Below are 15,600 nucleotides of genomic sequence, written 5' to 3'. Positions count from 1 at the left end.
TTGTTAGCTAGAACAATTTAGTCACTCTCGTGAGTTGCAAGCTCATTTTTCCTAAATTTCCAATTGGATCTTTTAATTCCCGTTTTGGGAAAAATATTTGGTTTGTGATTGCAGACCCTTGAAAGTGTTGAGGAAGCTTTGGTTCGGTTAGAGAATTTGCTGCAAGAGCTACATGTTTGTAGCTCAAACACTGGAAAAGAGCATCTAAAAGCTGCTTGTTCTGATCTTGAGAAAATCAGGAAGCTCAAGAAAGAGACTGAATTTCTTGAGGCTTCTTTCAGAGCTAAGGCGGATTCGCTAGAGCAGGTAAAATTCCCCAAGCCCATTCTCTAGAAACCAAAGTTTTATTAAGACTTAGAAAGCATGTTATGGATTCAAAGGTTTTATGCAACTTTCTTTTATCATCATCATTTTTTTTGTATTTTCTTTTGATAGTTTATTTTTTTTGTTCCTGTAATTTCAATTTGAAGTTCTTTAGAATTAAATGAGAATTTGACTCTTAACAGGACATAATGGAGAAAAATGATTCATGTAGCCGATCCCTTAGTGGAATAAAAACTTGATATTGTTGTATGTTTCAATTTGAAGTTATGTTAAATTCACCGTTATAACTTGATAGCATGTTGAATGTGTGAATATTTTGGGCAGACACTGCCTACTCCTTACTATTAGTTTATGCTAGCGGACTTTTCTTCACCTTCCATTTTTATTGTTGTTTTTTTTTTTTTTTGAGATTTACGACATATAATTCATTTCAATTAAACAAAGCAACAAATATGTAAGTCGAAGCAAGTAGCGCAGCTATCTTGTCTTCTGGAGTTGTTGACCACTATTCTTTCTCATTTTTCACTTTTCCTTTAGAATCTTATCATAAATTCTTCGTATCTAATGTTCATATTTTTTCTCTGTTTGTCATTGAAATTGACTCATGAAACCTTAGTCTTATGAGTTTGGGCAACAATAACCAATTTCAGAGACATTTTTGTATGGCACATTTTAACTTCATCCAACCATAAGGTCTAATGAGTTTTGGTCCACCTGCCCACCTATCTGTTCGCTGATGCATCTTATGCTGTACAGCTATTAAATTGACTCACCTATAATATTTGGAAGTTTGGACTTAGTTATCAGTTTTACATGTTTTAGGGGGGCACTGACGATGATTCACTCTCAGTTCGCCAGAAAAGTTTTCCAGAAATGGATGTGGAAGCATCTATTTCTAGTAAAAAAGCTGAAAAATCTGGTAACAGGTACACACGTATTTAGGTTATTTCTTAGGATTTTCTTCAAATCTGTAATGCACGTTGGACTGAACTGCTGCACTGTATTGAAATGTTTAAGTTTTGCTAAAAGGGTTGCAATCTTCATTCCTCTATTCCTTTTGAGTGGTTGATGAAGCTTTCCTATGGCAGGTTGGCCAATAAACCTCGCGGGTTCTGGAATTTCATGACACGTAATTTAAGCAGGAGAGAGCCTACAATAGCAACACGAGATCAAAATGTATGGCACCCGAGGAACAAAATCTCACTAGCTGCTATTCCATGTTAAATTATTTTGTTGCAAGATAAATTCTTCTATCATATTGGAGTTGCTGCCGTTGGTGATTGAATAGTTTTACAAATGTTTGTCTATTATAATACAAATATGAGCCACATTCAAATTTTGAGTTCATTTTGGCCATCTGAATAATAATAGAAATGTTAGCAGTAGTTTAACGATGTCAAAGGTTTATTTTTTGTTGTATTTTTTTTTCTGATCATGTTGCTATAGTTTGCATAATTCATTCAGGTTGATTCATCTAAATTGGGGACTGACGAGTCTAATTCAAATGAGAGGCACAGATTTGAGCATTTGAGGAATGAATTAATTGAACTTGAGAGGAGGGTACAACGAAGCACCGATGATGCTCAAAATGTGGAGGTAAGTTTTGATGACATTTTTCCTATATAAATTACGAATGAGTACATGCAAAATCTCTTCTTGGGTTTTCTAGGTTAATTTATCTCTTATGATGAAATCTTTCTTTCTATGAATCACATAATGCACAGATCATAAAAAGTTGGATAAAAACACGGACACATAATATGCCATTGGACATCTATGAGAGGGCACACATGCAAAACAAATAGATGTTTTTTCACATTAAAGGCAAGTTCCCGTAAGATTAACCAGTGTGTCATATACTAACAGAGTAACAGGTCTAATTCACGGTTGACACATTGATTTTTTTTTAAAAAAATTTTAAATAGAAACCGGGTGTCTCATGCAAATTATATTTATTCTCTGAAATTTACAATCAAATGTATTTCATGGTACTAGTGGAATGTCCTTGTTATTAATGTTAATTTGTACTCTAGCTATATGTGTCGTTGGGATTGTCTTGTGACTAGGTTAGAGTATGCTGTTAGCGAACAATTACCTGTACCTGCTGACGTGTCATGTTATTTACGGTTTTACCTCTTGTACATCTATATAACCTCCTGTACTCTCATTTACATGATATACAATATACAGTTTTCTCTCTGTCTTCTCCCTTTCTGCGATTACCTTGGCTGCTCTCTTTCATGGTATCAAGAGCCAACCATGGGGATCAAGAATTAGCCGCCTCCCTCACTCCCCCTTCTTCTACCATTTCCGAATCTCCCTCAGATCTCTCCATCCCAACTTCTCTAACGTTTCTCATTGCCAACATCATGAATCTCCTACCAAATCCTATCACCACCGAAAGTTACGCGATCTGGCGAATTCAAGTTCTTCAACATGTCTCGGCAAATGGCTATGTCGGACATCTCACCGCTGCTAGCTCAACCGTCCTCTACCATCATGCAAAATTGGATTTTGGACTCTGGCGCGTCATCTCACATAACTCTGGACAGCACTAATCTTCACCAACCTGTCCCTTATCAAGGATCGGATGCGGTATCCATCGCTAATGGGAATTCTTTACCCATTCACAACTCCGGTCAAGGTCTGCTCCCTCTACTGGATACACCTCGTAAGCTTCGCCTGCGTAACCTTCTCCATGTACCATCTCTTACACACAATCTCTTATATGTCTCTAAACTTATTTAAGATAACTCTGTCTCCAAATGCTTTGACACTAACAGTTTTGAAATCAAGGATCTACAAGACCATCAACCGCTTCTTCGTGGGCATCTTCATGGCGGTCTTTATCAGATTCGACTATCCCCAGGTACCTCTCCTACAGCCCTTCACGCCAACACCACATCTGCTCATCTTTGGCATGCTCGTCTCGGACTCCTGCACAGCTGTCTTCTTTCAATTCTTGCTAACCGAATACATGAAATAACCTCTGTATCTTCGTCTTTTACTTGCACTTCATGTAAAGTGGTCAAGAGTCACAAGATCTTGTTTAATAAAAGCATTTCAGTATCATCTTTTCCTTTTGATCTCATTCATTCCGACGTCTGGGGACCGGCCCTACAACAGTCTTTGGATAACTTCTGCTACTATGTCATTTTCATTGATTATTGTACTCGTTTATCATGGTTGTATCTGATGCACTCCAAAAATGAAACATTTGCAAAATTTAAACTACAAAATCTTCTTCTTTGACGGCGGCGGCGAAAATTCACGAGTAACGCATTCGAATCATTTTTACAAGAACAAGGCACAACATCAAATTAGCTGTCATCACACTCCTGAATAAAACCGTCTAGCCGAGCGCAAACACAGACATCTACTCGATCTCACTCGCACAATGTTACATGCCTCAAATCTTCCACACCAGTTTTGGGCCGAAGCTCTCTCAACAACTAACTATCTCATTAATAGACTTCCATCCAACATGATTCATTTCCAAACACCATTCCATCGTCTCAATGGCAAACATCCTTCCTATTCTCACTTCGCGCTTTCGGCTCTCTCTGCTTCCCGTGGCTCCAACCATACACATCCAACAAATTCTCACCACGCTCACAAGAATGTATCTTTCTAGGTTATTTCCTTTCTCCACAAAGGATACAAATGTTTTAATTTAACCTCCAGGAAGATACATAAATCCAGACATGTCGTTTTTCACAAGCATATCTTTCCTTATCAAAACCCTATCTCCATCTCTACTACTACTCCACCCTTATCAAAACCCTATCTCCATCTCTACTACTACTCCACCGTCAACCAACAATCTCACCTCCCCTCTCTTGCTAATTCCTACCTCTCTTGCTTCAGGTTCAAACAACCTTCACTCATCCACACCTAAGCTCATACCTTCTCATCCGGCCCCTTCACCCAGCACATCAACTAGCTCTCTCACACACACAACAAGCAACAATCCCACACCTCTGACTACAACTTCACCTACTCCGCCGTTACCACCTCCTAACTCAAATCATCCGATGCAAACAAGGTTGAAATCCGGCATCTCCAAACCTAAACAAATTTTCACACTTATCAGCACTACTCCCTCTCCTTCCACACCGAACACGTACTCCAAGTGGCAAAATTCGAACACCGGCGTGCTGCCATGTCAGAAGAATTCAACGCTCTTCGAAAACAAGGGACTTGATCTCTAGTGCCCGCTCCTCCAAACAAACCGATTCTAGGTTGTAAATGGATGTTTAAAACCAAAATACTTCCTAGTGGTCAAGTGGAACGCTACAAAGCCTGCCTAGTTGCTCAAGGTTACAGTCAGAAATTTGGCATTAATTACACCGAAACGTTCAGCCCGGTTGCAAAAATGCCCACTATATGCATTCTTCTCACTCTAGCCATAAATCAGAAATGGCCTATGCTCCAACTAGACGCCTCCAGCGCCTTTTTACACGGTGATCTTCCGGACAACATTTACATGTGACAACCTCCAGGATTCGTTGATCCAAATCTTCCGAATTCAGACTGCAAATTACAGAAATCTCTATGCAGGCTTAAATAGGCACCTCGCCAATGGTTCCAGATGCTAACAAGTTTTCTACAATCTTATGAATTCGGGTTCAATCGTTCCGATCCCTCACTACTTATATTTCATCGCAATCGTATTCAGATTTATTCTCTAATTTATGTTGACGATATTCTTGTCACAGGGAATGACTCTGCCGCAATTCAATCACTTCTCAAGCAACTTCACTCTCAAGCAGCTAGGCCAGATATCTCTCTTCCTCAGAATACAAGTTCTCCAAACACCAGCAGGCGTCATTCTCACTCAACAACATTACGCAACCAAACTTCTTCAAGACGCTGGATTCAAGGACTGCAAGCCGACACCCACACAAATCACTCCAAAATATAAACTCCAATCCGACAACAATCAATTGTTCCACGATCCTATACGGTTTATCAGAAACTTGCCGGATTACTTCAACATCTCTCAATTACTAGACCGGATATAGCTTTCGCTACCAATTCAATATGTCAACACATGCAAAAACCTACAGTGCAAGACTTTCAATCTCTCAAGCGTCTTCTCTGCTACATAAAAGCCACGTTGTCTTTCGATCGACCTCTAACTACGGGGGATCTACAACTCTGTACCTACACCGACGCCAACTAGGCATCCGACTCAATGGATCGAAAGTCCATCTCCAGGTTTTGCACATTCTTGGGTCGAAATCTCATTTCCTGGTCCGTCAAGAAACATGTAACAGTTGCCAAATCATCTACAGAAGTTGAATATAGGTCGCTCTCCGCTACCACTTCCGACGTCATCTGGCTTCGCCGACTAGTGGTCGAACTTCATATACCACAAACATCTCCAACAATTATACATTATGACAACATCTTAGCCATAGCATTTGCGAAGAATTCAATCTTTCACGCACGAACCAAACATATCGAGTTTGATTTACACTTCATTCGTCAGCATCTCAGCTTCGATGACATCATTCTCACCCACATCTCCTGAAATGATCAGATAGCCGACATTCTAACCAAAGCTTTCTCTCTTGTTCGCTTCCATGACCTTCGTTGCAAATTAACCATTAGTCCAACGAATGATTAATTTGAGGGGGGCTGTTAGCGAACAATTACATGTACCTGCTAACGTGCCATGTTATTTATGGCTTTACCTCTTGTACATTTATATAACCTCCTGTACTCTCATTTACTTGATATACAAAATACAGTTTTTTCTCTCTCTCTTCTCCCTTTTTGTGATTACCTTGGCTGCTCTCTTTCATCTGCTTGTAATACTTGAGTTGTGTCAGGTTTGACTTTTGCTGATTGGTGGATCTCTTTGTGTGACCACTCGTAGTTGTTGTAATCTTTTTATTCATCTGCCAACACTTTTTTTATTCAACATAAAAAATTATTATTATTATTATTATTATATAACATTTTCGATTTTTGATAATAGCTATTTCTGATCTCTAGCCCCTGAATAAGAAACAAAGATTAAGGCTATAGGTAAGTATCCAGTAGCATCAAAACTAATAAAATGAATCCAAATTTAAATTTTATTAGTGCTTGGATGTTGCTTAGAAGAGACCCGCTAAAATATAACACAATTATGGTGAGTAGGCAAGGGTAGGACAGATGTCACTCTTAAGTGATGCAAAATATCTTGCATGTCTGTGGTGAAAAGTAGTGAGGATAGGTTGAGACGTCACCTTAAAGTGATGTGCTATAACTTTACTTGATTGTGTAGAGAAGTAAGAAAGATCCTATATATAAGATTAGATTTGCTTCATGAAATCTAAGAATTTTGAATTTTAAAGATAAGAGAATTATTCTACACAAAAAATTAAAGGAAGAATAAATATTGCCTCCTTATAAAAAAATTAAATGTAAAGGAGAAAAATCAATGACATTGGCCTATGTTTTAGCTATTGTATGTTGAAAAAGTTAATTATAGAAATTATTATAATAATGAGTTTGTTGAGATGGATAAGGTTAGTGATTAGGTGATTGCTATTGAAATAATTATCAGTGAGGATATTATGAATGTGGTTAGTGCTAATTCACCTCTCAAGTTGATTAGAAGATAGTTTATATTTGATGCATACATAGTGAAGAAAGGATATTTATTAGAGATGATTTAAATGGGCATATAAATTCTAAGATGGGCTAGGAGAGTATTCATGGTTGTTATGAAATAGTAGATAAAAATTCAATGGGAGAAGATTTAACAGTAGCTTATGATTTTGCAATAAAAACACGTGAAAACAATCAAATGATTATAAGGTGAACAATCCAAAGAAGTTATTTCCCTTGGATAAGGTGGACTTTGAAAGATGAGAAATTATTAATCTTTCAAGATATGTTGATAAGGGAGACAAATCAGAATTTTTTCGTTGAACAGTCATAATGTGGGATTTGATTTTAGTTCCACTAAAAAAATTGCTGTAGAAGTTTTAGGAGATTTAATAACTAAATCATACATGCTTTAGTGATTTGGTGGAGGAGTGAGGAGGTGCAAACTGCAAAGGGTTATTTAAGGAAAAAATGCGCTTTTAAAAGGTGGCAAAAATTAAATGCTATTGATGCTCATATTTATTATAAAAAAGCTAGAAGTTTTGTAAAGATTGTAGCGAGTAATATATGTGCAAATTTTTTTGATGATTTGTATAATAGGCCTGGTATTAAGGATGGAGAAAAAATAGATGTATAGAATAGTTATGGAAAGAGATAACACATCAAGTTATATGAGGCATTAGAAGTGAAGATAATAAAATATCATTTAAAGATGAATACATCAAAGAATGATTAAAATGTTTCTTTTACACAGTTATTCTTTTACATAACTATATAATACATTATATTATAGATTGATTTAAGAAAGTGAAGTTATATCTGAATAAGATGCATAGAGGTAAGGCTTTATATCTAGATACGATACTTGAGATTTGGAGAGTTACTGGGGAAATTGTTGTACTTTGATAACTAATTTTATTTATAGAATTTTGAAGACTAAGAGCTTGACAAATAATATGAGAAGTATTTTGATAGCTACATTTAAAACTAGGTGATTTTCTAGGTTAATGTAACCATAAGGGAATCAAGTTTATGAATCATACAAATAAGTTGTGTGAGAGTAATGGAACATAGGCTTTGAAAAATTACGTCAATTTACGAGAGATGATTTAGCTTCATGCTAGAAAGTTCTAATAAAAGCAATTTTTATGTTAAGATAATTAATGGAGAAGTATTAAGAGCCAAGAAAGAGTCTTCATAAAATTTTTATTGACCTTGAGAAGTGATATGTTTTAGCACAACTAGAGTTGATTTAGTGTGCATTAAGGCAAACATTTATTTCAAATTTATGTTGATATTATTAAAAGTGTGTTTGATAAGGCATTGGCTAGCATTGAAGTAGCGATGGAGTGAGACTAGAGTTTCTAATATAATGGATTTACCTCAAATATCATCATTGAGTTTATTTATTTTTATATCGGTTATGGAGATGCTTAGAAAGGATATTAAAAGCAATTTTTGAAGATGCTGTAATTTTAATTTGTTAGACATCCATTGAAATAAGTGAAAAATTAGAACAATGAAGGAAATGTTTAGAAGACGGAGAAATTATAATTAGTCGAATAAAAAATGATTATATGATAGATAATTTGGTGGTGTGATATTAACATGTATCATTCCATATTATTAGAAGATAAAATGATACCTAAATGTGATAGATTTAGGTACCTTGATTCGATTGTCTAGAAAAATGGAGATAACTTCTAGAGCGAAGATTGAATGGTTAAAATGAAGAAGTGTTCCATGAGTTTTGCGTGCTATGAGAATATTATTGAGACTTAAATATAAATTTAATAAATATACAATTAAGTGTATAATATTATATATATTGGAATGTTGAACAATAAAATATTTATTGATATTTAAGTTGAGCATGATAAACTCAAGAATAATAAAAATGTGTTAGAGGATTTGAAAAAAGAGATAGACCTAAATTATATTTAATTCACTTAAGATTTCATGGGTAGAAGTTTTGCAAAATGATTTGCAAATAATAGGTCTAATTGTAATGCAAAATGAGGATTCACAAAGTTGACTCCAAATAGCTAATGTTAGGCTAATGATGATGATGGTAATAGTGGAGTATGTGATGTCTAAGTGATTGACACTAATTTGGGATCATTTTGGACAATTTTTTTATTTAACAGTAGTTGATGAAAACAGGAACATGTTCATATTTTTATTTATTTTTCTATCAAGGGGATCTTGTAGGTTGATTGTTGGATAATGTGCTATGCTATAATGTATAGCACATGTGTGATGCACCTCCAATTTCAAAATTACAATGGTAAATAGAATCAATTATATCAATGTGCAATAATTATATATTTTTTATTATGTTTTCTTCCCCATTTATTGATTGACAATCTTTCATTTTCACACCTTCACAACTTCGGTAAAACATTCCAACAAGCAGTCCTTGAACTCCCTCCATTTCTGTATAGGCCACCTTATGTCTCTCCACTGGTACAAGGTCAATGCCTTACCCTCCAAACACAGGCCAGTTGTCGTCAGTCTTCTTACTCCATCAACTCATTGACGGTGAAGTACCTCTCCACCTTGTAGATCCACCCGTGTGTATCCTCTCATTCAAAGATAGGTATCTTCAACTTCCTTAACCTCGATCATCTTCGTTTCCCCTGATTCCTCCATAACCTCCTATTACCCGAGGGGGTGATCCCCCCCAAGTGTCCCGATCCTCTCTTATATACTCATTCTCAAACCCTTCAAAATTTCCCCTTCTTTCAAAATCAGTACCCCTTCGCTCAAAATCAGTCCTTCTTCCTACAAAATCAACACCCCTCTACTCATACCCAGTATTCATCTCCTCTGTAGAAATAGGTTCTAGGGGAGGCATCCAATCCTATCCCTCCAAAATTTTTACCTCTTGATTTCTCCTCTCCTTATTTGATTAGGATTTCTACCACTTCCTTGGTCGTCGGGTTCTCTCCTCGCCTTCGATGACATCGTTTTGGGTTGGGCCTCAAGCAACTTAACATTTCTTCCTCAATGGTGTTGACCTCATTTTTGTATGAGGTCACTTGGGCCAATCTTGACCCTAGATTAATCCTGATCCCAGATTAATCCACCCTAGGATTTTCCTGAATCCTAAGATCCTTCTAGATTTTAGATCCTAGGTTCTACGATAGATCCTAGGATTCCTCCAGATAAATCTATATCTTAAGATTTATTTCAGATCTTAGGACTCTTTTAGATTTCAAACTTTAAGATTTATCCTAAACTCTAGGATTCTTCCAAGTCAATTTAAATTTTAGGATTCTCTTAGATCCAGACCTTAAGATCTATTTAGGTCTTAGGATTCTTCAGGAGCCTAGATCATAGGACTTATCTAGAACCTATGACTCCTCTAAGTCCTAGACCCTGGAATCCCTTTAGATTCTAGGATCAATCTAGACTTCAAACCAATCTTGGCCTTAAGCTAACCTAGATCTCAATTCAAATCAAACCTCAATCAGAATTCAGACTCCAGTCCAGTTCAAGATCTTAATCTCCAGTTCAAACCTTAATCTTGTTTCTAATCAAACTTTAACCTTATCCAATCGATTATGATCCTCCAAATGATCATAAATGATTTAGATAACTCAAACTTAATTAATCAAACTCAAAATCCAGATCAAATACAAAATTCAAACCCAAATCCTAAATCCAAAGGCTCTATCCTAAAGACCTTTTTCAGGGATTTTTTTTAACACTTCAAAACCCAATCAAATGACCTCTAATTCAGGATCTGTCAGTTGCATACTGATGGGACATGTCTCTAGAGGCTACCCTCCAAATTTGGGCCTCATTTTGAGGTCTCTAACTCAGAATCTTAAATCAAAAATTCAAAGGCTGTAAACTTGCAAATATTTTACAGCCCATGCACTGGATCTTGCCATTAAGAAGATTTTTGATCCTAAGAGAACTTCAGCCAAAGTCTCTAAGTCACTTTCCAACATTAATCCAGACCGCTATTGAACAATAAACTAAGTTTTGAAACCTGGACCGGACAACGAACCGGAAAAAGGAGAGGTTCAGGTTTCGACGGATTCGACCGGCGAACCCGGGGTCGAACCGGATGACGTAATTAATAATAATAAAATTATATATTAGAAATTTATAAAAATGAATTAGACAATTTTTCCTCTAAATATTCAATGTAGCTGACATTTCATTTTTCAATATCTCAAAGTCATCAAAAACAATAAGTATAGCATTCAATTTAAATTCATAAAAGCATAAAAAACATAACAAACATAATAAATGTGGCATCAAATAAGTCAATAAAATAATAAAATATAAGCAAGATAATTTTCATAAATGATGCAATCAAAAATTTGGGAGAGTGACCCTAAATTTTTGATCACAAAAGACATTTAGCCTTTCTAAGAACAAAGAAATAAAGATCATAGAATAGACAAATAAACTAAAAAACAACAACTTTACTTCATAAATATAAACTATTACAATTAGACAAGAACTTACAGAACGACTCTTGCAAGACACTTACAATTTGGAACGTTCAAACTTTAACACAACAATAAAATGACACCTAAAAATTGCTTCACTTGAGAAGAAGGATACATGGAATGGATATCTAGGTAGAGAAGAAAGAGATTAGGAGACGAGACGAAGATTGGAAAAGAGCCCGCAGGATTTCCGGAGGAGGAGGGGAAGAAGCTTAGAAAGAGCCCGCAGGGTTTCTAAGCCAAAACCACTCAGGTTTTATCCCAAAAATAACTCAATCATTCCTCATTTTAAACATAACCCAAACATCTGATATATATAGGCCAAGAGGGGGAACTTAACAGCCAAAAGTTCCAACTTTTTAGATAGAAATGAAAAGCCAAGAGGCGGCACATTTGCTAAATCCCAAGAGCCAAAGAACAAGGCACACGGAACCAGCCAGGGACAGCATACACCGTGGAATCAGCAGGAAGCCAGCGGCAGTTTAATGTCGGTCACAGAGGGAATGCCAAGGCGGAATAAGACAGCACCCGAAGAGGCAATTCACAACCCCAAAGCAGCCAGCCTGTGAGAGAACATTCGCAGAGCAAAAAATTGGCTGCATGAATTTTTACTTCAAAGGAATGTGAAAGAGCAAAATCCACCCACCAAATCTAGTTCCATTTCATAAATTTATCAAGCCATTAGCTCATAATGAGCTACTTCTCCACTAGATATATATGAGCTTGTCACAACTAAAGTTTTAACTTCTTAAGCTCAAACCAAAATAGCCAAAGCCACATGAAATTAAGCAAACCATCCAAAGGAACAAAAAGAAGAGGGGAAAGATGAAAAGACAAGATAATGAAGAGAAGGAGAGGGGGAAGATGAAAAGACACAAGCCGAAAATACAAGAAAACTCAACTTGTGTTGACTCCCCCTTTGGCATACTATCAATAAACTATGTTGAAGATAACTAACGAATGATAAGACATTTTTGATATGCATCCTTTGTCAAGTGTTAGGTTTTAGAAAGAACACCTTCCTTATAGTATGATTTGGTTTTTCGAGTGTTTGTGATGGTATTGCCAGAAGCAATTTCATATTCGTTCTGCCAATATCAAAATTTGAATTTTTATGAAAGAATAATTACAACATTCAACAAAATCTTTAATTAATCTTTAAATATATGCCAACATGAATTTATAACCTTGAATGAAAGTATAAAACTACAATCTAGCACTGATATGCCAAGCACAAAAACATTCAAAACATGGGTGCATTGTGAAAGAAAAAGAAAAACACATTCATAATACATATATAGAGTTACTAATGTTTCTCTTAATTAATTCCACAAAAGGAAAATCATATATCTCCTAATGTTGCATCGTGAAAGCTATCCTCATTATTTAAGTCTTCATGTCCCGCTTCATCAAAATCTGCAGCCACAAATGCACCTAAATCATTGAAGTCAATAATGTCATCTCCATCGACTTCGAGCGGGTGTAGAGGAAGAGCCGAAAAATGAAATCCATCGAATATTTGAATCGCTATTTAGGGTAGAGGAGCATCAGGAGTGTTACACGCGTGTGATCATTTTTGGACGGCTGAGATTCGCCAATTTTAGAACCGGCCGGTTCTTCAAAACCCGCCCGGTTCGGCGGTTCACCGGTTCAACCGGGTTCTTGACCGGTTTTTTGCTGGTTTCGCTTGCAGCCGGTTCATTTGGCAACCCGGACCGCCCGCCAGACCGGTTCGCGGTTAAACCGGTCGAACCGGCCGGTCCGGTCCGGTTTTGAAAACCATGCAATAAACTGCATTTTTTTGGACTCATTTCAGTCCCTAGTGGTCATGAGGTCAAAATGACCAAAATACCCCTTTGGGGTATGAATAGTCGTTTTGGATCAAATGAGCTCCAAATTGAATGCAACCACCTTCATCAAGTTTCAAATGTCAAAACAAACCCATTAGATTCATTTCCAGACTCTAGGTCAACCTGGTTGACCTAAAAGGCCTTTTAAGGGTCCAAATAGGTGATTTGACTGGAACGACCTATCTAAGCCATGAAATCACTTTTATTGATTTTCAAATGTCATTTCAAACTTTTCGGGCCTGATCCCAGACCCTGGGTCAACCTAGTTGACCAATTCAACCTACGTTGACCAACCAGGCCCTTTAGGGTCAAAATAGGCATTTTGACCAGATTGACCTTTCCAAACCATAGAACCACCTCCAATAGATTCAAAACATCGAACCAAACTTGTTGAACCCAAACTCGAGTCCCGGGCCAACCTGGTTGACTAGTCAACCTAGGTTGACCTAAATGCCCTTTAATGTTTAAATAGGTTGTTTTAACATATTCAAACCATTCAATCCCTTTCAATCCTCAAATCACTTCCATTAGTTCAAACACCCTCACTTGTCATGTCATCAGTCAATTTGACTGGTTGACTAGTCAACAAGTTCACTTGAAATAGGCTTAAATGCCCATTTGGCTTGACTCAAGCTAGCTCAAACCCCACCAATCCACTCATTTCTATTCCAGCAGCTCTAGTCTATTCTAGAGACTTTCTAGGCCATATATTAACCTTTGGATCAATATCCAATGGTTTGGATGACTTCCACATGGGCAAATGAGGGCAAGACCACCTTTCTATGTAGGTGTCCTTGCATTTGTCCTTGGCTCCTGCTCTCACCAATTTCTAGGCCAGATGGCATGCATCAAGGAGGCTTCCAAGTTAATCACAGCCACCCATTTGTTTTAGGAATAATTCAAGAGGGCAAAATATCCTAATTAAGCTTATCTTAATCAAAAAACCCTCTCTCACTTGATCTCTCTCATCCATAGCTATTCTAGCCCTCAAAAACTCTCAAAAACATTCTTCAGGCCTTCCCCTAGCATTTCCAAGCCTTCCCCCACTGATTCCAAGTTTCCAAAGCCTCATTGGTGAAGAGAGAGGAACCTAGAGAGAGAAAGAGGAGTTTTAAATATAACTTTCGATCCAACAAGATCCAGCTCTTGGTGTCTTCATAAGAGTTGTAGAGGATCACTGCAGATTTTCAAAGAGCCCAAGAACACAAAAATTCGACGGTTGGATTGTAAGTTATTTGAGTTTTTAGTTTAAATTTCAAATTAAAACTGTATCGAATCTACAATGCATGGAGCCTCCAAACTTTAGGCATTGTTAGATCCTCTTGCTACAGTTCAAATTTCGTGCAATGTAGTTGAATATTTTAGGAGATATGAGCATTTGAAATTTCCTAGATAAAATGAACTAGGGACATCTAGACCGTCCGATCAAAGCTCAGACGGCCCAGATCTGGCCATACCGCGCGACTTGCTCCCGATTCGAATGCGGGTGCTAACGTGGTTAAGTGGTGGGCTCCAGCCCGCCACATGGCGCGTTCCCATTGGGCGCCGCCATTCTGCGGTCAACTTGACTAGAAAATAAAAAAAAAATCAGAAAAAAGCTCAGATCTTCTAAAATTCATAGAAAATCTAATTTTTCACCAAATTGGACATTCATGGGCTCGTTGGAAAGGGAATTTAATGTAGCATTTCTTCAAATTAAAATTAAGTTGATTTGACCTCTGTATTGTGAGTTATTTGAATTTGTTTGAATTATGTTTTTTACAATTTTCTCACAATACAATTTTCAAATGGAGTCCAAATTTTGGTAAGAGATTATTGGGTATCTTAGGCATGTTCACTGATTTTTCTAGGGTCAGATACCCAATGGATTTCTGTGATGTGAATTTTTAAGTTGAAGGGTCCATTTTGGACCCTAAAGTTTGAAAATTCATAACTCCCTAAATTATTAGTATTTTGCTGTAAAATTTCTGTGGTGTGGATGCATGTATTCCAGGGTTAGACACACCCTCTATTTAAAATTGCGCAACGAGAGGCGCGCCTTGAGGCGCGCCTTTGCGCAATTCTTCCCAAAGGCGCCTCGAGGCGCACACAATTTGGAGCTTGAATGAGGCGTATGCCTCAACCTGTGTGAGGCGCGCCTCAATGGCGCAATTGCACAATAATGGGTGAGGCATACGCCTCACCCGTTGGCCCCACCCTACTTAAAATGACTCATTTTTTTCCCTACACTCGTTCGGCCTAGGCTTTTCCCGATAAAGCTCCGCCCGCAAGCTCCTGTTCGCGAAACAAAGCCCCTCCCGCATGGTCGACCACCCTTCCCGCCGCCTATCCCGCCGGCGCCGCCTCTCTCCGGC

The 15,600-nt window shown here is 37.3% G+C and overlaps 1 protein-coding gene across 9 annotated transcripts in view; it reads left to right on the top strand.

Annotated features, from left to right (window-relative positions):
- The window catches only part of LOC110115753, a 62,353-nt gene that overhangs the window by 28,611 nt on the left and 18,142 nt on the right, over positions 1–15,600 (top strand). For 7 of the 9 annotated variants that reach the window (XM_028693327.1, XM_020849105.2, XM_020849106.2 and 4 more), the window contains exons 11-14: positions 115–306; positions 1,147–1,250; positions 1,413–1,500; positions 1,789–1,920. In XM_028693327.1, coding sequence (XP_028549160.1) covers positions 115–306; positions 1,147–1,250; positions 1,413–1,500; positions 1,789–1,920 — 516 coding nt within the window. Of the gene's footprint in view, positions 1–114; positions 307–1,146; positions 1,251–1,412; positions 1,501–1,770; positions 1,921–2,048; positions 2,149–15,600 lie in introns of those variants that run through there. The other 2 variants (XM_020849110.2, XM_020849111.2) reach the window with 2 other exon arrangements.

The sequence above is a fragment of the Dendrobium catenatum genome, unplaced genomic scaffold, assembly GCF_001605985.2.
Source record: "Dendrobium catenatum unplaced genomic scaffold, ASM160598v2 fragScaff_scaffold_262, whole genome shotgun sequence".
Lineage (NCBI taxonomy): Eukaryota > Viridiplantae > Streptophyta > Magnoliopsida > Asparagales > Orchidaceae > Dendrobium > Dendrobium catenatum.
This window is presented reverse-complemented; position numbering and strand designations above follow the sequence as displayed.